Raw genomic sequence first — 20,653 nt, 5'->3', positions numbered from 1 at the left:
TACACTGCCTAGGTTTATTGTTGGAGAAGGCAATGGCAAGCCACTCCAGTACTCTTACCTTGAAAATCCCATGGATGGAGGAGCCTGGTAGGCTGCAGCCCATGGGGTCACTACGAGTCGGACGCGACTGAGTGACTTCACTTTCACTTTTTACTTTCACACAATGGAGAAGGCAATGGCAACCCACTCCAGTGTTCTTGCCTGGAGAATCCCAGGGACTGGGGAGCCTGGTGGGCTGCCGTCTATGGGGTCGCACAGAGTCGGACACGACTGAAGCGACTTAGCAGCAGCAGCAGCAGGTTTGTTGTAGCTTTTCTTTCAAAGAGCAAGTGTCTTTTAATTCCATGGCTTCAGTCACTGTCTGCAGTGATTTTGGAGCACAAGAAAATAAAATCTGTCACTGCTTCCCCTTTTTCCCCATCTATTTGCCATAAAGTGATGGGACCGAATGTCATGTTAGGTTTTCAAATGATGCGTGTTAAGCCAACTTTTTGACTTTCCTTTTTCACCCTCATTAAGAAGCTCTAAAGAGCTTCCTTCACTTTCTGGAAAGAGGAAAGAAGTTTCTCATCACTTTCTGCCATTAGAGTGGTATCATCTCCATATCTGATTGTTGATATTTCTCCTGGCAATCTTGATTCCAGCTTGCGATTCATCCAGCCTGGCATTACACGTGATGTACTCCACACAGAAGTTAAATAAGCAAGGTGATGATATACAGTCTTGCTGTATTCCTTTCCCAGTTTTGAACTGGTCAGTTGTTTCATGTCCAGTTCTAACTTCTGCTTCTTGACCCATATACAGGTTTCTCAGGGGACAGGTAGGTCTGGTAGTCCCATCTTTTTAAGAATTTTCCACAGTATGTTGTGATCCACACAGTTAAAGGCTTTAGTGTAGCCCAAGAAGCAACAGTACAAATTTCTCTGGAATTCCCTTGCCTTCTCCAACGAATACTGGCAATTTGATCTCTGATTCCTATGCCTTTTCTAAATCAGCTTATATCTGGAAGTTCTCAGTTCACCTACCGCTGAAGCCTAGCTTGAAGGATTTTGACCATAACCTTGGTAGCATGTAACATGAGCACAACTGTACAGTAATTTGAACATTCTTTGGCACTGCCCTTCTTTGGGACTGGAATGAAAACTGATCTCTTCCAGTCCTGTGGCCACTGCTGTGTTTTCCAAAGTTGCTGACATACTGAGTACAGCACTTTAACAGCATCATTGTCTAGGAAGATGCTAGGTAGGTTGCTTCCGTCCTCACTGTCGTGCCCATCCTTACATAAGGTTTTCTCCTGATCCCTCCAATTTTCTTGAAGAGATCTCTAGTTTTTCCCATTCTATTATTTTCTTCTATTTCTTTGCATTGTTCATTTAAGAAGGACTTCTTATCTCTCCTTGCTATTCTCTGGAATTCTGCATTCAGTTGGGTATATCTTTTCCTTTCTCCCCTGCCTTTCGTGTTTCTTCTTTCCTCAGCTATTTGTAAAGCTCTTCAGACAACCGCTTTGTCTTCGTGCATTTCTTTTTTTGGTAATGGTTTTGGTCACGGTCTCCTGTACAGTGTTATGAACCTCCATCCATAGTTCTTCAGGCACTGTCTACCAGATCTTATCCCCTGAATCTATTTGATCCTCCACTGTACAATCATAAGGGATTGGTTTAGGTCATATCTGAATGGCCTTGTGGTTTTTCCTACTTTCTTCAATTTAAGCCTGAATTTTGCAATAAGAAACTGATGATCCGAGTCACAGTCTGCTCCAGGGCTTCTTTTTGTTAACTGTATAGAGCATCTCCATCTTTGGCTGCAAAGAATATAATCAATTTGATTTTGATATTGATGATCTGGGATAGCAACCCCTGGTGGCTCAGACGGTAAAGAATCTGCCTACAATGCAGGAGGCTCAGGTATGATCCCTAGGTTGGGAAGATTCCCTGGAGAAGAGCATGGCAACCCACTCCAGTATTCCTGCCTGGAGAATTCCATGGACAGAGGAACCTGGCGGGATATAGTCCATGGGGTCCCACAGAGTCAAACATGACCACACGGAGACCATCTGGTGATGTCTATGTGCAGAGTTATCTCTGGTGTTGATGGAAAAGGGTGTTTGCTATGTCCAGTGTGTTCTCTTGACAAAACTGTTAGGCTTTGTCCTGCTTCATTCTGTACTCCAAGGCCAAACTTGCCTGTTACTCCAGGTATCTCTTGACTTCCTATCTTTGCATTCCAATCTCCTATGATGAAAAGGACATCTTTGTTTGGTATTAGTTCTAGAAGGTGTTGTAGGTCTTCACAGAACCCAGTCAACTTCAGCTTCTTTGGCATTAGTGGTTGGGGCATAGACTTGGATTACTGTGATACTGAATGGTTTACTCTATAAATGAACCAAGGTCATTCTGGTGTTTTGGGGACTGCACTCAAGTCCTACATTTTGTACTCTTTTGTTGACTATGAGGGCTACTCCATTTCTTCTAATGGATTCTTGCCCACAGTAGTAGATATAATGGTCACCTGAATTCGCCCTTTCCTCTCCATTTTAGTTAACTGATTTCCAAGATGTCGATGTTCACTCTTGCCATCTCCTGCTTGACTATGTCCACTTCACCTTGATTGATGGTCCTAACATTCCAGGTTCTTATGCAATACCGTTCTTTACAACACTGGATTTTACTGCCACCACCAAACACATCCGTAACTGAGCACTGTTTCTGCTTTGGCCCCGTCGCTCCATTCTTTCTGGAGCTATTAGTAATTGTCCTTGGCTCTTCTCCAGTAGCATACTGGATACCTTCTGGCCTTGGGGGGCTCATCTTCCAGTGTCATATCTTTTTGCCTTTTCATACTGTTTATGGGGTTCTCGCAGCAAGAATACTAGCCATTCCCTCCTCCAGTGGACCACGTTTTGTCAGAACTCTTCACTATGACCCGTCTGTCTCGGGTGGCCCTGTAATGGCATGGCTCATAGCTTCACTGCATTACATAAGCCCCTTCACCATGACAAGGCTGTGATCCATGAAGGGGATCACAATCAAACTCAAATGCAATATAAAGTTGGAACAAGGAAGAAGTAAGAAATCTCAATACTCCAACTTATGTAGAGAGATGTTTTATTCCTAGTAAGGATCAAGATATAAAGGCATACCAGGCAGTGTACTAGGAACATGAGAAAGGTAATGTGGAGAAGAGCCACGGCACACATACTTATTCACATCTGAATTTTCTTTTTTTGGCCATGCTGCACAGCATGCAAGATCTTACTTCCCTGACCAGGGATTGAACACATGCTCACTACAGTAGATGTGCCGAGCCCTAACCACTGGATGGCCAGGGAATTCCCCACAATTAACTTCAAAATATACATCAATTTGTTCTCTTAAAATAGAATGCGTGATATAAGTAAGAGAATAAAAGGAAGAGGTTAAAAAAGTATAAAAGTTTAAATATGAGCCTAGGATCATAGGTGCCCTTCGCCAAGGATCTATTTACATAAAGATCTTTTCCCAAAGAGAGCCAGTTTAAAAAAGTAAATGTTTTCAGGACATTCATATTTGATTAGTTCAGTAACTCCTGAGCTGGTGAAAAATGCAAATGTGAAAAGATTTTTTACAGATGAGAAATCAAACTGAGGTTTTCAATTGTTGCTGTTGTTTAGTTGTGTCTGACTGTTTTGCAACCTGGTGGACTGTAGCCCACCAGGCTCCTCTGTCCCTGGGATTTCTCAGGTAAGAATACTAGAGTGGGTTGCCATCTCCTTCTCCAGGGCATCTTCCCCACCCAGGGATCAAATCCTCGTTTCCTGCATTGGCAGGCGAATTCTTTACCACTGAGCCACCAGGGAAGCCTTAGGTTTTCAAGAGTGAAACTTAAATGAAGCCAAGTGAATAATAACAGAACGGTTTAGTTACTGGTATCATTCTCCATAGGCTTCCCAGGTGGCAGTAGTGGTAAAGAACCCGACTGCCAACGCAGGAGACATGAGACGCTGGTTCCATCCCTGGGTCAGGAAGATCCCTTGGAAGAGGGCATGGCAACCCACTCCAGTATTCTTGCCTGGAGAATCCCATGGACAGAGGAGCCTGGCGGGCTACAATCCATAGGGTCACAAAGAATCAGACACGACTCAAGTGACTTAGTGCACACACACATAATTCTCTATACCATTTATTCTCTATACCTATAAACTAAGAGCTAAGGAAACATGTCAGCATTGTTTCTCAAATGTGGGTAACAGGAAAATTACTCGAAATTGTTGGTAACAGGACAATTACTAGCAGTGATGGAATCAGCCCTTTCCCCTTCTTCCCCCCTAGTTAGTCCTCTCCTCACAGTCAAACATCTTAAGAGTCTAGCCTTTTCCTCTCTGATCTCCTCTCTCCTCCAATGTGGCTTTTAAGACCCATCAATCACTCCACAAAACAGCTCTTTCTAAGGTCATTGGTGGCCTACAGGTTAATCCATCTAGCATTTACATTCTCAACAGGGGTGACATTATACCCACGGCAGCAAAAATTGATTCAAGGGAGCAAAATATCTTAGATGTTAAAATAGTTTGTGGCCCTCGAAAAGGTCATAGTACATAAACAGAAATATACCATGTCTATTTCTTACTCTAGAAGAAGGCATTGTCCATTTCTTATTCTATGCCTTCTCCCTAGGTGACTTTTTGCATACCATCTGCTTCTGTGACCACCCCTATCATCTGTAACTCATTAAGCTCCAGCTCCAGCATAGACCATTCCTCTGAGATTTAAACCTAGTTAACTGGCTGCCAGTTTGACATTCCAGTTGAGTGTCTCAAAGGTATTTATCTGGGAAAAGGATCCACAACTTTGGTTAGATTCTCAAGTTAAGAACTACTGCCACACAGTAGTTGCAGAAAGGATCATAACAATAAAAAATGGCAAAATCAACTTAAAAAGTTGATGAAAACAATTACTTTATAAACCTCTCAAATGTCTTTAAAGCTTCTTACGTAAATACACTTTTTAGTTGATACACAATAGAAACTTAACTAGGTTGGAAATCAAGATGTTAACACATGGGTTTTTCCCAGGGCACTGACGTGAATACAATTACAGTGGTTCTCAACCCAGTGTCAAACTTTCAGTCAAAGAGAGGAAGAATATAAAACTCTGCAAACTGATTTGTCAACTTGCTACACTGAGTGTCTGCACAACAAGTAGATGGCAATATTTACATTTGGAAAGCATCCTGAAGAAAAAGCAGTATCACAGGTAAAGTACAGTAAAAATACATTCTTAGAACTACAACAACTCAACATCTTGTTAGTCATCTTTCATATAAGGTCACGCCACTAATCCTTTACAAAGTTAAATTTCGTAATAGATAGAGATCTAGAACTAGAATTGGAGACTTTTTGGCTCTATGAATTCATACTTCTTAAGCAATCACAGAAATCTGCCAACACTAACACTGTCACATAAAGGGAACTCTGCATTCAAGAATAAGAAGTAGCTTTATTTCGGGGGTTAAAAGAGGTGTCTGCTAGAAAAATAACTTCTTAAGGAGATGAAAGAAATCTTCCTCTTCGGTACAACAGGATTAATGTCTAATCTAGCACAGTCTAAATCTCTGCCTGCCAATCCTGTTTTCCTGTTCAACCTTTTTCTCTCTTTCTTGATTCTGACAGTATTCTTCCTTAGTGATTTCTGAAATCATTACTAAAAATAACGTAATATTTCCTACTAGATGCTCTACTTGAATTTCCTTTAGGCACTTCAAATCCAATTTGCCCCAAACTAAACTTATCTTCTCCACCTCTACCTCCTTGCTGGAAAATCTGTTTCAAAGCAGCTCATTAGGTAAATAGGCTAAGGGTGGCCTAAGCCATAAACCTGGAACTTATCTTTGAATTCTCCTCTAGCAGTATCTTACCAATTCTATGTCTTTTGCTCTTAAAACTGCCTCCTCCTCACTGCCTCCCTGGCCCTGGCTTATAACTTATTGAAGTTACAGACTTCAAAGCAGTTAGGTGATGGAACTGAATAAATTTTGGATTGAATCCCAGTTCTGCCACTGTTAAGTATGATCTTTATCGTAGGCAACTTAGTTAACCTCTCGGGGGCTCATTTTCTCATCTGTAAAGTAAAAAGGATAATTATCTCCTAACATCTAGTCTCAGCCATTTTACCCATGCCTCACAATGTGTCTAAGCGGCTCCTGTTTTCAGTATAAAATCCAAATTCCCTCTTATAACATACAAAGTTCTTTATGATCTTTCCTCATTTTATAAGGCTTACCTCTTGCCATTCTATTAGCTCCAATCACATCCAACTCAGAAGTGTCGTGCTCCTTCGTGTTCCTGCTTTTACAGTGTTGGCCCTTCTGCCTGGAGTTCCTGTCTACTCCTGGTGCACCGCTTCCAGCTGCGTCTCATACACTCTTCTGACCCTTCACAGCTCAGCCCAGGAAGTCTTCCCTGTACTGCTATACTGGGACCCCAATTTTGAGTTCAAAACAGTCTCTGTGCTCTCATACCTTCTTGTATAATGTTTTCCTTCTACTGACATTAGAAGAAAGATTTTATTTTACTAATATTTTACTTGATATTTCTACATTTATGTTGATTAAAGAAATTAGTCTGTAATATCGCTATCTTTTAATATCCAAGACAGGTTGATTTTAAGGTTATACTGGCTTCTATAATTATTTGGCAAGTATTCCTGTTTTCCATTCTCTGGAATATTTTATGTAAAACTTAGTGCTTAAATATTTGGCAACTAACATTTATTGAGCATGTACCACATGCCAGATTCTACACTAAGTTCATTTGCCATGTTACCTCACTTAATCCTCACAGCAACTTTCTGAGGTGTATATTCCTCTTATATCTGTTTTATAGAGAAGAAACTAGGGCTAATAGTAACTTTCCCAAAGTCACAAAGCTGGTGGGCAGCAGAGCTAGGACTTGAACACATATCTCCCCAGGTTCTTAATCACATGGTATATTGTGTTGTAATACTTAAACATATTGCACTATAATTATTCATTTATTTGCCTCTCCATTAGTCAGTAGAATCTGTCTACTAAGATCCTTGAAGGATGGGATCATATCTTCCATATTTTGTATGCTTTAAATCTAGTATCATGTCTACCAATTAATATATGCTCAATAAATAGCTGCTAAATGAATAAATGAAGACGTATCATTTGATTCTCGTAACAACTGGGTGAGGTAAAGTGGTTACTATCAACTCCTATGTAGAAAGCAGGTATATGTTTACTTTAGAATGCTGCTAAAGTGGTTTTGTCTTTAAGTTAAAACAAATAACTCCCTTGCAAAGAAGGGCATACATTTCATTTCTTCAACAAGTAAAAAGCAAAAAAATAATTTTATATTATTTTCAAACTGTCACTGACAACAGATTTAATGTTCTGATACCATCTGTAAGACAGAGACCTTCATATTTCTTCTGGGGTCAAGAGTATAAATCCAACAAGAAAAAGATTATCCAGTGAGAAAATGGCAATAAAACAAAAGCCTTAAGCAGAAAAGCTTTTAAAGAAGGTCAGCAGAATAGCTAAAGAAGAATTCCCCACTGACTACACCATGTGGTAGGCATGTCATAAGAAGATTTAAGGTAGACATAAACTACCCACAGCAGAGATGTCTTGGCTTCAATTAGATGAACTAAAATTTCTATTCTGTGTTTTGCCTGATGAGTCTGTAAAATGCTTATATATGGGCACCACAGAATTCAGATTTTTTTCTTTTTGATGGAGATCAGATCAAAATTATGGCAAAATGACTAAATTATAGTACGACAAATCTGGCCTAGATATAAGAATGGACTTCCTGAGAGCCAATGTCCTTAGATTCTGAAACTATTATCCAGGGAATTAAATAATTATAGTCCCAAAGAACATTAAGAACAGAAAAGATCCCTGAACTATTTAAACAGAAGTCTGCCTAAAGGCTACCCTTGGTAAATTCACGAGGATTTTCCCAAGCCTCTCTCTTCTAATCCCAATCCAAAACACACATACACATACACTTTTCTACTGTAGCAGTTTTTGCCAAGTCGCTTTTAGGACAACAGTGTTATAACATGTCTCAAAGGGGAAAAAAATGTGAGAATAAAAACATACCAAAGGAACTACTAAACACCTCACAGGAAAACCATTCTCACCAGTGGACTGCCACATAAAAATTTCAGAGTCTTTGTAGTCTTTATAGCAAAAAACACCCAAGACATTAATCTAGGGGGCCCTTTCTGCTTAGGCTCCCAGAGTCAAACATATAAATAATAAAAAATTGAAATGCAGAAAGAACAGAAAAAAATTACTTATTTCCCCCAGTGAAAGACAATTCCTAAACATCTTGGAATGCTTAATTTAATCATTGTGTTCATCATCATTGTTCTTGCAAAAAGCTTTGCTTCCGTTGGGTCCATGGCTTGGGAGAAGTTCAGGGGTAGTTAAGAAGCTGTCCTGGGGAAGAAGGCAGATGCTTGGGCAGAAGCCCTAAGGTCAGGGGCTAATAGGTGAAGCAGTGACCCTAATAGGTCACTAGGTCTTCTTATTTTAATTTCAAGTAAAATTTATGTTCACAAGAGAAATTAAGTCTATAAATGTTGCTTTCTTATAAAGTCCTTGTCAGGTTGGTACTAAGATTATGCTGGCCTCTACAATTATTTGGGAAGTATTCACTATTTTCCATCCTCTAGAATAGCTTATATAAACCCTGGTGTTATTTTTTCCCTTAAATATTTGGGATCCCCTAATGCAGACATCAACCTAGACAGCATATTAAAAAGCAGAGACATTACTTTGCCAACAAAGGTCCATCTAGTCAAGGCTATGGTTTTTCCAGTGGTCATGTATGGATGTGAGAGTTGGACTGTGAAGAAAGCTGAGCACCGAAGAATTGATACTTTTGAACTGTGGTGTTGGAGAAGACTCTTGAGAATCCCTTGAACAGCAAGGAGATCCAACCAGTCCATTCTAAAGGAGATCAGTCCTGGGTGTTCTGTGGAAGGACTGAAGCTAAAGCTGAAACTCCAATATTTTGGCCACCTCATGCGAAGAGCTGACTCATTGGAAAAGACCCTGATGCTGGGAGGGATTGGGAGCAGGAGGAGAAGGGGACAACAGAGGATGAGATGGCTGGATGGCATCACCGACTCAATGGACATGAGTTTGAGTAAACTCCAGGAGGTGGTGATGGACAAGGAGGCCTCGTGTGCTGCGATTCACGGGGTCGCAGCGTCGGACACAACTGAGCGACTGAACTGAACTGAATGCAGACATCTGAGCCTGGATCTAAACATCGAGTTTTTCTTTTTGGTAAAATTTTTTTCAAAAAGTGATTTAATTTGTTTACATTCCATAAGTGATTTCTTTTTGTGGGGTTAGTCAGATTTCTATTTTTTCTTGCATTCATTTTGTTCTTTTGAAGAGTTTGTCTATTTCATCAAAGTGTTCAAATTTTCTAATGTCTTCTTATTAACATTTAATGTTTCTAGGCTCTGTAGTAATGGCTTCTTTTTCATTCCTAATATTGGTAAATGATGCCTTCTTTCAAGTAACAGTTTTAATTCTTCCTTTCTGATTTAATGTCTTTTATTTATTTCTCTTGCCTAACTGCTCAGGCTAGGATTTCCTATACTATGTTGAATAGAAGTGGCAAGAATAGGCATTCTGATCCTAAAGGAAAGCTTTCAGCTTTTCACCATGGAGTATGATGTCAGCTATGGACTTGTCACATATGGCCTTTATTATGTCAAGGGACATACATGTCCTCTATATTTGCTTTGTTGAGAGCTTTTATCATGAATGAATGCTGAATTTTGCCAAGTGCTTTTTCTGCATCTGTTGAGACAATCACATGATCTTAATCATTCAGTATGTTAATTTGGTGTATCACATTGATTGATCTGTGGATGTGAACCACCCTTGCATCTCTAAAATAAATTCCACTTGATCCTGGTGTGCAGTAGTTCCTTAGAAAAATGAACATCCTCTTACCATATTATTTAGCAAATGTACTCCTCATTATTTACCCGAAGGAGCTGAAAATTTATGCCCACACAAAACCTACACATAGATGTTTAAAGCAGTTTTATTATAATTGCCAAATCTTGGGGGAAAAAAACAAGATATGCTTCAGGAGGTGAATGGACAAATAAACTGTAGTATGCTGCTGCTGCTGCTAAGTCACTTCAGTCGCGTCCGACTCTGTGCGACCCCATAGACGGCAGCCCACCAGGCTCCCCTGTCCCTGGGATTCTCCAGGCAAGAACACTGGAGTGGGCTGCCATTTCCTTCTCCAATGCATGAAAGTGAAAAGTGAAAGTGAAGTCGCTCAGTCGTCTGACCCTCAGCGACGCCATGGACTGCAGCCTTCCAGGCTCCTCTGTTCATGGGATTTTCCAGGCAAGAGCACTGGAGTGGGTTGCCATTGCCTTCTCCAAAACTGTAGTATATCCAGATATTAGAGTATTATTTGTCCATGTGTAAAATAGGATTATGATGTGTCAGTGTAGGTTTATGAGTTGTAACAAGTTCACCACTATGGTACAGGATATTGACAGTGGAGGAAGCAGTCCATGTGCAGGGTAAGAAGTAAATGGGAACTTTCTGGACTTTGTTTAATTGTGCCATGAATCTAAAACTATTTCAAAAAAAATAAACCTATTAAAAAATATAACTCTTAACCATCTTTTAATATTGCAACCCAGATCAAAAATAGCTGTTTCCACTATGGATAAGAAGGTAAAACCACTGCCTGACTCTTTCTAAAATCTAGCTTCCAAAATGATCTTAACTGGTAATTCACAGCTCACACTGAGGATCAAAGAACTTACTTTTCAATTTTCTTCTTATGTTCTTTTTGCCTTTGTTGTTCTTTCACTTGTTCTCTTTCAATATCCATGAAAAGTCGTCTATACCTCAGATACTGCTTTTGACGCTAAAGAAGAGAAGTAAAAATGTTTAAGACTCTGCTCTCAGAGACTTTCCAAGAAAGGAAATATCCTTACTACTAGCTCAGTATGCTGCTGCTGCTGCTGCGCTAAGTCGCTTCAGTCGTGTCCGACTCTGTGCGACCCCAGAGACGACAGCCCACCAGGCTGCTCTGTCCATGGATTTTCCAGGCAAGAGCACTGGAGTGGGGTGCCATTGCCTTCTCCGGCTCAGTATGTTAGGACACAACAAATTGCTTCCAATCTCACATATACTGATGTCCAAAAGCCATTACCACTACATACCTCTTTCTTGTCTTCCTCTTGACTTACTCCAGACTGAAGTGCCAGGGGAGTTTGAAATTCAGTGTTCAATCCTGATTGATACTCATCACCAACCTGTTAGGAAGTCCAGTCACACAAAGTGACAAAACTGCCAAAAGCGAGACCTATGCACATTTTTGACAATTTTATCTACTAATTCTTTCCCCTGCAATCTTGAGCTCAACTAGATTTAAAAAGTTAAAAAATATATATATATAAAAGAATAAAATTTTAAGAAAGAATAAAGGCATTAAACAAAAACAAAAGACTCAGGTCAAAGATATGGATGAATTCATGACAAATAAAAATGTACAGAGGCCTTCTACAATGGTCACTTGAAATAATTCTATTATGACTGTGTGCTTGGGATCGAATATAGGATATAAAATTAGATCTCTTACTATCTCATATCTATAATAATTTTCAATTTGTACACATTCTTGATGGTGTGAATTTAGAGAATAAAAGCTTGAAAGAAAAGATTATAGCAATCAGCTGTCATGGCAGGGAAGAAACTAGAACTTATTTTCTTCCAAAATACTAGGAAAGCCTGTTGACATAACTTAGTATACTTACTTTCACATTATGTGGCTCAAATTATGATCTCTAACTTTTAGAAATACAAGTTTTAAATTACTTTGATCTTTTTAGCTTAAAAGTTATTTATCAAAAAAAAAAGTTATTTATCTGTCAGCAAAGTTGCAAGATACAAGATCAGTATGCAAAAATCAATTACATTTTTATGTACTTGCAACAAACAATTTGAAAATGAAATTAAAGGTAAAATCCATATAATATACCATCAAAACACACCTTACGAATAAATTTAATAAAAGAAATATAAATTATACACTGAAACCTACAAACCATGTTAAAAGAAATAAAAGATCTAATTGAGTGAAAAGACATCTCTTGTTCATGAATCAGAAGACTTAATACTGTTAAGATGGCAAATGAGTCAACAGATTTAATGCAGTCTGCATCAACATTTAAGTTGATGGGACTTCCCTGGCAGTCCAGTGGTTAATATTTTACCTTCTAGACTTCCCTGCTGGCCCAGTAGTTAAGACTGCACCTGCCAAAGCAGGAGACATGAGTTTGATCCTTGGTCTAGGAATATTCCACATGCCGCAGGCAACTAAGCCCACGTGCCACAGCTACTCAGCCCACGCTCTAGAGCCTGTGTGTCACAACTACCGAAGCCTGCACACCTAGAGCTTGGGCTCTGCAACAGGAGAAGCCACGGCAATGAAAAGCCTGTACACCACAACCAGACAAAGCCTTCCTGCAGCACCGAAGACTCACCTTCCAATGCAGGAGACGGGGGGTTCGATCCCTGTTCAGGGAGCTAAGATCTCACAGGGCTTGCAGCACAAAAACCAAAGCATAAGACAGAAGCAATATCGAAAAAAAAAAAAACCCTCAATAAAGACTTCAAAAATGGTCCACATTAAAAAAAAATTACGTTTACTTCTCTGTAGAAGTTGACAAGGTAATCCTTAAATTCATACGAGTGAAAGTCGCTCAGTTGTGTCTGACTCTTTGCAACCCCACAGACTATACAGTCCATGGAATGCTCCAGGCCAGAATACTAGAGTGGGTAGCCTTTCCCTTTTCTAGGGGATCTTTCCAACCCAGGGATTGAACCCATTGCATTGCATTGCAGCCGGATTCTTTACTAGCTGAGTTTTACCCAGAATAGCTGAGATGATCTTGAAACAGAGAACAAAGTTGGAGAACTCACTCTTTTCAACTCAAAACTTATTACAAAGCTACACTAATCAACACGGTGTGGCACTAGCCTAAGGACAGACCCACAGATCAGTGGACAGACCTGGCAGTTCAGAAATAAACTCATATTTACAATCAACTGATTTTTGACATGAGTGATGAGAATTCAGTGGGTAAGAAGAATCTTTTCAACAAATGCTGTTGGGTCACCCTGGATACCCACATGCAGAAGAGTGAAACTGGACCCCTACCCAACACCATATATGAAGATTAATGCAAAGTGGATCACAGACCTGAACGCAAGAGATGTAAGATTCTTAGAGAAATACAAAGGAGTATTAGGTGATGGTTTCTTAGATATGACATCAAAAGCACAAGCCACAAAAAAGTAAATAATATGGACTTCATCAAAATTAAAAATTTCTGTGCTGCAAAAGAAACCACTGACAAAGTGAAAAGACAACCCACAGGACAGGAGAAAACATTTGCAAATCACAAAATAAATAAGGGTACTATGTGTAGAATATATTAAGAACTCACATAAGTTAATAATCAAAAGACAAATAATCCAATTAGAAACTGGGCAGAGGATTTAATAGTTTTCTAAAGAAAATACACATATGGTCAATAAGCACATGAAAAGATGCTCATCATTAATCATCAAGAAAATGTAAACCAAAACCACAATGAGCTATCATTGCACAGCCATTAAGAGAGCTATAATTAAAAAGACAAAAGACAATTACAAGTGTTAGTGAGGACGCGGAAAAACAGAAACCTCGTAATACTGTGGGTAAGGATGAACAGCGCTGCGCCACTTTGGAAACCAGTTTGGCAGTTCCTCCCGAGGTTAAGCATATGGATACCAGAAGTCTCAGCAATTCCCCTCCTACTTATACACCCAAGGAAGATGGAAACACATATCACAGAAAAACATATAAACGAATGTTCACAGCAGCACTATTCACTATTAACAGTCAAGCAGTAGAAACAATCCAAATGCCTATTAACTGATGAATGGATAAATAAAATATGCTACATGCATACAATGGAATATTATCCAACGAACAGGAATGAAGCATTGCTACATGCTACAAGGTCTATGAACTTGGAAAACATTATGCTAAGTTAAAGAACTCAGTGATAAAAGGCCATTCTATGATCCCTTTTATATAAAGTGTCCAGAATAGGCAAATCTAGAGAGATTTAAAAGTAGACTAGTGGTTGCCTAGGGCTGGGGTTGGAGGTAAGGGGCAAAAGGGGATGAGGGGTTGCTAAAGGGTATGTGACTTCTGGGCAGTGATTAAATATTCTAGAAGTGACTATGGCAAAGTTTGCACAACATTCTGAATATAGTAAAAACAGTGCATTGTACATTTTCAATGGGTTGTATACCTGTATGGTATACAAAGCAGCTAGGCTTCATTATTTGACTACTCCTTATTTGTGAATTTGCCTATTCACCAAGATGTATTTATCATAGAATTAATGCTTGCAGTGCTTGTGGTCGCCTCCAGACATGAACAGTACTGGGAAAAATCTGAGTCATCAGATGGACATGTTGTCAGCTAAGGTCAAACACTGTGATGCTCTGCCTTCTTCTTTCAGCCTTCATACTGTAAACAGTATCCTTTCAAATGTACACTGAGTCCAAAGCTTTTTGCATTTTTGTGCTTTTTTTGTTATTGTGCTATTTAAAACACCCCTCAAGCACTGTGCTCAAGTACTACCTAGTGTTTCTAGCATAAGAAGGTTGTGATGGGCCTTATGGAGAAAATACATCTATTAGATAAGCTTCATTCAGCCATGAGCTATAGTGCCGTTGGCCCTGAGTCCAATGTTAATGGATCAACAATACATATTAATAAGGTGTCTAAACAGAAATTCACACAAAACAGTTAAGCAATGGTTCAGTATTGACTAAAATTCAGTTGCAGTATTTATGGCAAGTTTATAGAACATAACTATTATGAGTAAAGAGAACTGACTATATACCTCAATAAAGTTTGTTTGTTACAGATAAAATCTAAAAACAGTACGTAGCAAAAGGTTAATGGTGGCTATCTCTGTAATTTGGGGTCTTTTATCCTTTGTATTTACTTTTTGCTGAAATAAAAATGAAATCATTTTTTCTGCTTTCATAAAAGTAAGAAAGGACTTCCCCAGTGGTCCAGTGGTTAAGAATCCGCCTGCCAATGCAGGAGACACAGGTTTGATCCTTGGTCCAGGAAGATTCCACATGCTGTGGAGCAGCTAAGCCCGTGAGTCTCAACCCCTAGAGCCTGTGTGCCACAAGAGAAGCCACCGCAATGAGAAGCCAGCACACCTCAGTTCCAGAGAGCCTGCGTGCAGCAACCAAGACCCAGTACAGCCAAAAATAAGTATAGGAAAAAACATTTTTTTTGGTTAAGAAAAATTGGACTTCCAGCACTGGCCAAGAAGTAAGCCCATTCTGAGCCTCTAGCTCTCTCTCACTGATTCTAAGTATAAATTGTAGGAAATGTGGCTCTAAGTATCTGCAGAGTATATGGGTGGGGTACCCTGAAGAGGGGTGAGTTTGGAATGCTACTCAATACTCTGTAATAACCTAAATGGGAAAAAGAATCTAAAAAAGCATGCAGATATGTACATGCATGATTGAGTCACTGTGCTCTACACCTGAAACTAATACAACATTTAAATCAGCTATAAACCAATAAAAATTAACTAAAAAAAAAAAAAAAAGAAGGGTGAGTTAGAAAAGCGGATTCCTTAATTTTGTGTATGAAATGGCACACACCCCAGCATCACCCCTGAGCTGTGCTGCCTGGGATGGACTTAATGCAGTATAAAGAAGGCTCTGAGAACTGAACTAACATTGGAGCTGCTGTTCACAGAAGATGAGAGAGAACTTGGAGCCTGAACTTAACCAGGTCAGCTGCCTGCCAGAACAAAAAAAGGAACGTTCTTCAGAAGATTTTAACAAGAATATAATGTTCAAAATTGGACCCAGAAGAAAACATGGAAAGTGAATCCAGAATATGGATCCAAAGAAAGACAACTCTGGGATGAGACATTCCTGGTGGTACAGTGGATAAGACTTCACGCTCCCAATGCAGGGGGCCTGGGTTCGATACCTGGTCAGGGAACTAAGATCTCATGTGCCACACAGTCCAAAAAAAAAGGGACAATTCTTCCCCTGAGATTAGTAGAAACAGGGAAGAACGGCAAAAGAGTAAATGGTCAAGGGAGTTATTGAATGATGGCCCCTTTTTTAATGAAAGTCAGAGAGTACAGGGTTGCAGAAAGAACTTTATGGAGTATTTAAGGTTTGGAATTATCAGTGTGGGCCATGTGTGAGGGAGCTAACAAGTAGCAACTAAGAAAAACGCTAAGCAGCACTGGGGATCTAGCTGTGACTGTAAAACCCTAAGTATGAATGTGTATAATTGTATCTATTCCATTAAAGAGGGTTTTCTTTACAATAAACCTGGATTATTCGGGAGTCTGAAAGGTCAAAGGACTGATCTAGGATTTTCAGGGCTGGTGTGACAGAAGGACAAGGAGAGGTTCTGGCTATTAAAGTGGCACCCTGAATCAAACAGTCAGGATTAGGTACCCCTCTTCTTGCTCAGTTAATGGCCTATCCATTCTCTAACACTAATTACGCTGCTTCATAATTATCGCTTATTTATCAGTCTCTCTTCTTCAGACGGTCTGAAATTTGAGTGCTAAGTCTTATTCACAGCTATATCTTTAATATTTAAAACCTAAACAATGGCTAACATCAAACTGGTGCTCAATAAACGTTTGACTGACTGACCAATTCTTTCTAAACAAATTTAGCAAGAGACAAGCAGGTACTAGGCACCATGCTAAAGGCTGTCCACACTCCAGTAAACAAAACAGGTATGCTATTTCTCTTCATAAAGCTTACAGACTACTGGAAAACATGCAAATAAGTAATTACCAACTGTCTTGTGTATGGAGAAGGAAACAAACAGAATACAGGGACAGAGGAAAAACACAAAAGGGGAGGAGGCCTAATCTTGATAAGGTGGTCAGAGCAGAAGTTAAAGTTGAAATCTAAAGGATGAGAAGCAAAAAAGAGAAGACCCTCAAAAAGAGGGAAAAAATAGGCAAAGGACAGCAAGTAGAAAGGGCTTGCAGAATATAGAAATGGTGATGCAGAATAAAACACAACAGCCTTCCCTTAGACCAACCTTAGAGACCCAAACCAAAAATAATAAAGAAGCTGCAGTTCAGTCTGAAAAGCTCAGCCCAAGTGCTTCTTTCTGCCTTTCTTCCTCCTTTTCTTTCTGCTCTCTTAAAAGGACCAAGGGAAAATTTCTCTTTATCTCTTTCATATATTCTAACAATGCTAGTTGCCTGAAGGCTCTGTTTCTAAAATAACAAAAAAACACGAGTTAGAAATTATGCAGACAGTGTAAAATTCTGATGGGAATAAACTAGACTTCAGTCATAGGGAAATCTCAGTAGGCCACAGTACCGTGACACTTTCTTGGAAAACATAACCCTAACAAGTTCCAGCCTAAATGTCTTAGTGATCTGCCTTATGCCCTACCAGGTTCCTGATGGGGATCTAGTCCTGGCTGTTGGGTGCAAGATTCTCCTGACCCCGACCCTTCAGAAACCACTTACTTCTTTCCTTCTCATAAAAGAAGAGACACCAAAAATACACGTTTTATAAGAGAATACACATGTAAAAAATACAATTTTCCAATAGGTAACAAGTGTTTCTGACAATACCCTAGCCTTCAGGGAGTAATCTTAGGTCAAAACAGGTTTCACACACCATGAAATAAACCAAGAATCTGCTTTTTGCTCAGGCTTACTGTTCCCAGCTCAGTAGGTACCTATGACCCTATCTAAATTCCACTGCTCACGCTCCACAGTCTGCTCTACCTGTTTTCTGCTGGAAGCCTCTCTCTGCTGCTTGGGCGCAAGATGGTGATGCCCATCCAGAAGCAAATCTTCCTGCCATCTTTCAGCTGTTCCAACACATGGTTGCTGTATGGAGCATAAGCTCTAAAAGATACAAAAGCATTCACCAAATTGCATAAGCAGTGACATGATGTTGGTAAAAATACTTTAGGCTGCAGTGATAGCCCTGATGTAATCTAAACATGTCAGAAGAGTCTGATGCATTAGGGAATGAAAGCAGACACTACTCTTGCCACTGCTACGGATCTTAACTGTATCTGCGAAGCAATCCTAAGTTTCTCTACTGGTAAAACAAGGAATAATGGCATCGATCTCCCAGGGTTATTTTGAGAGTTTAATGAGACAAAGGATACAAAGTTCTAGAACCATTGTGGCTATGGTAAATGTTTAATGAATTTAAGCTGTTATTCATACTGATACTAATAACATTACTAATACTATTAATAAGAGATAACACTATCATCGCTTGCTGGCAGCATAGCTCTAGCAAGCCCATATCAAACTCTCACTAATTGACTTTCTGCTGCTTACTCTTCACTATACTAGGCTCTACCTTCTCTCTGGCAGAAACTGGATCCTGCATTTCATGAACGACACATTCACAGTGCTCCAGAAATAGCTCCTCTCTCCATCTCTCATCTGTCACATTATGTGAGGCCTGCCCGAAGTTCCTGTGCTAAAAGAAAAGAAACCTTGAACAACTGTCCAAGAAGCAGCATCAGGCCAGGGCCCTAGCGAAAGCTTCAGTGAAGAGGCCAGAACGAGTCTCAACAGGGCAGAACAGTCACAGAACAAGAGGGCATTATACCTTTGCCCATTGTTATTGACCTTAACACTAAACCCCCGAAGCAGTTATGACTTTGCCCTGCCAATCTGGAATTCAAACCTAAGGAATCTACTGTAACTTACTCCCCACTATATTCTGTTCTACTTACTCTCTGGGAAAGGCTAGGTCTTGAACACTGGGTGAGACATACCAACCACACTCCAGAAGCAATTCCTCTTCCAAGCTCCGATTTCTTGAAACATGAGGGTTGCATAATACACTTGCTCTAAAAGAACAACAAAATACAAAACTAATTGAGCAAAAATAATAGGTTATTATTTAATAACCTATTAAATAATAATAGTAGTTTAATAATAGTACTGTATACTTCAGTGACAACCCAAAATAATGATACTAGGAGAGGATAATTTAACAGGTGTGTGCATGCATGTATTTAATATAAAATTTCCAAACATACATCAAAGTAGAAAAAAAAATAGTATAAGGAATCTAAAGATACCCATCACCCAGCAATTAGCAACATCATGTTTTTTCATATATCTTTTCTCCCACATTATTCCTAGAGTATTTGAAAGCAAATCCTAGATTATTCTGGCTTTTTCTTTTTCTTTTTTTGCATGGGGTAACTCTTTATTCAACAACACATTTAGAATACGATAAGGAAACAAGAAAATATCTTTATAAAGTTGCCAACATTTTCTCAGGTAAAGCCAGGAAACAAGCTTGTGTTACTTCCCTTAAGCACGCCTACTCAATGTCCCCGATAATTCCATGCATAAACAACAGAAGTGGTGAAGTCTGGGAAGTTTTGAGTGGCAAACAGCTTGTTTTGTTCTTCATCATAATTGGTCTGCAAACTGGATGTCTGGCTTTGGTATACTGCTTCAGCTGCCCAAGAGTAGAATTCCTTCAATGTATAGAAGACTAAATGTTCAAAGCCAAATTTACTGAAGGACTTGAGTTTACCAAGAACTATTTACTGACAACCAATCAATATTATACAAGTAAAATCTACCTCTTATTTGGCCCAAATGACAGACTTATGCTTTGTCACCTGGACTCTCTTTAGATCTGACACATTTTGAAATAACTGAAGACATCATACTCTTAGCCTAATGCCAGAAGCTTTAATTCTATGCAGCCTACATACAAGCTAGCTTGACAAGCTCTAGCCCAAATCTTAAGTAATCTCAGTTCAGTTCAGTTCAGTCGCTCAGTCATGTCCAACTCTTTGCAACCCCATGGTCTGCAGCACGCCAGGTCTCCCTGTCCATCACCAACTCCTGGAGTTTATTCAAACTCATGTCCATTGAGTCGGTGATGCCATTCAACCATCTCATCCTCTGTCATCTCCTTCTCCTCCTGCCTTCAATCTTGCCCAGCATCAGGGTCTTTTCAAATGAGTCAGCTCTTCGCATCAGGTGGCCAAAGTGTTGGAGTTTCAGCTTCAGCAGCAGTCCTTCCAATGAATATTCAGGACTGATTTCCTTTAGGATGGACTGGTTGGATCTCCTTGTAGTCCAAGGATTCTCAAAAGTCTTCTCCAACACCACAGTTCAAAAGCATCAATTCTTGGGTGCTCAGCTTTCTTTGTAGTCCAACTCTCACATCCATACATGACTACTGGAAAAAACATAGCTTTGACTAGACGGACCTTTGCTGGTAAAGTAATATATCTGCTCTTTAATATGCTGTCTAGGTTGGTCATAACTTTTCTTCCAGTAATATATCTGCTCTTTAATATGCTGTCTAGGTTGGTCCTAACTTTTCTCCCAAGGAGCAAGCGTCTTTTAATTTCATGGCTACAGTCACCATCTGCAGTTACTTTTTTAGAAAGTAGACAGAGTTCCCACTGTCTTCTGCTCTACCTGCTCTCTGGGGGGAGGGGGGCAGGTCTTACATTTTAGGTTGAATATACTGATGACACCCCAGAGTCAATTCATCT

At 39.6% G+C, this 20,653-nt stretch overlaps 1 protein-coding gene across 10 annotated transcripts in view; it reads right to left on the bottom strand.

The window, feature by feature from the left end:
• The window catches only part of CCDC15 (coiled-coil domain containing 15), a 49,047-nt gene that overhangs the window by 11,082 nt on the left and 17,312 nt on the right, over positions 1 to 20,653 (bottom strand). For 6 of the 10 annotated variants that reach the window (XR_011564854.1, XM_019955060.2, XM_019955059.2 and 3 more), the window contains 5 exons: positions 18,899 to 18,973; positions 18,475 to 18,597; positions 17,883 to 18,005; positions 11,229 to 11,321; positions 10,827 to 10,930 (listed from right to left, as the gene is read on the bottom strand). Coding sequence is in view for 9 of the 10 variants with exons in the window: in XM_019955060.2 (XP_019810619.2) it covers positions 10,827 to 10,930; positions 11,229 to 11,321; positions 17,883 to 18,005; positions 18,475 to 18,597; positions 18,899 to 18,973 (518 nt within the window). In the remaining variant the exon portion in view is untranslated. Of the gene's footprint in view, positions 1 to 10,826; positions 10,931 to 11,228; positions 11,322 to 17,882; positions 18,006 to 18,474; positions 18,598 to 18,856; positions 18,974 to 20,653 lie in introns of all 10 variants that reach the window. The other 4 variants (XM_019955066.2, XM_019955065.2, XM_019955067.2 and 1 more) reach the window with 4 other exon arrangements.

This window comes from Bos indicus, chromosome 29 (genome assembly GCF_029378745.1).
Source record: "Bos indicus isolate NIAB-ARS_2022 breed Sahiwal x Tharparkar chromosome 29, NIAB-ARS_B.indTharparkar_mat_pri_1.0, whole genome shotgun sequence".
Lineage (NCBI taxonomy): Eukaryota > Metazoa > Chordata > Mammalia > Artiodactyla > Bovidae > Bos > Bos indicus.
Note: the sequence above shows the minus strand (reverse complement) of the source record. Positions and strands in the feature narration are given on the sequence as shown.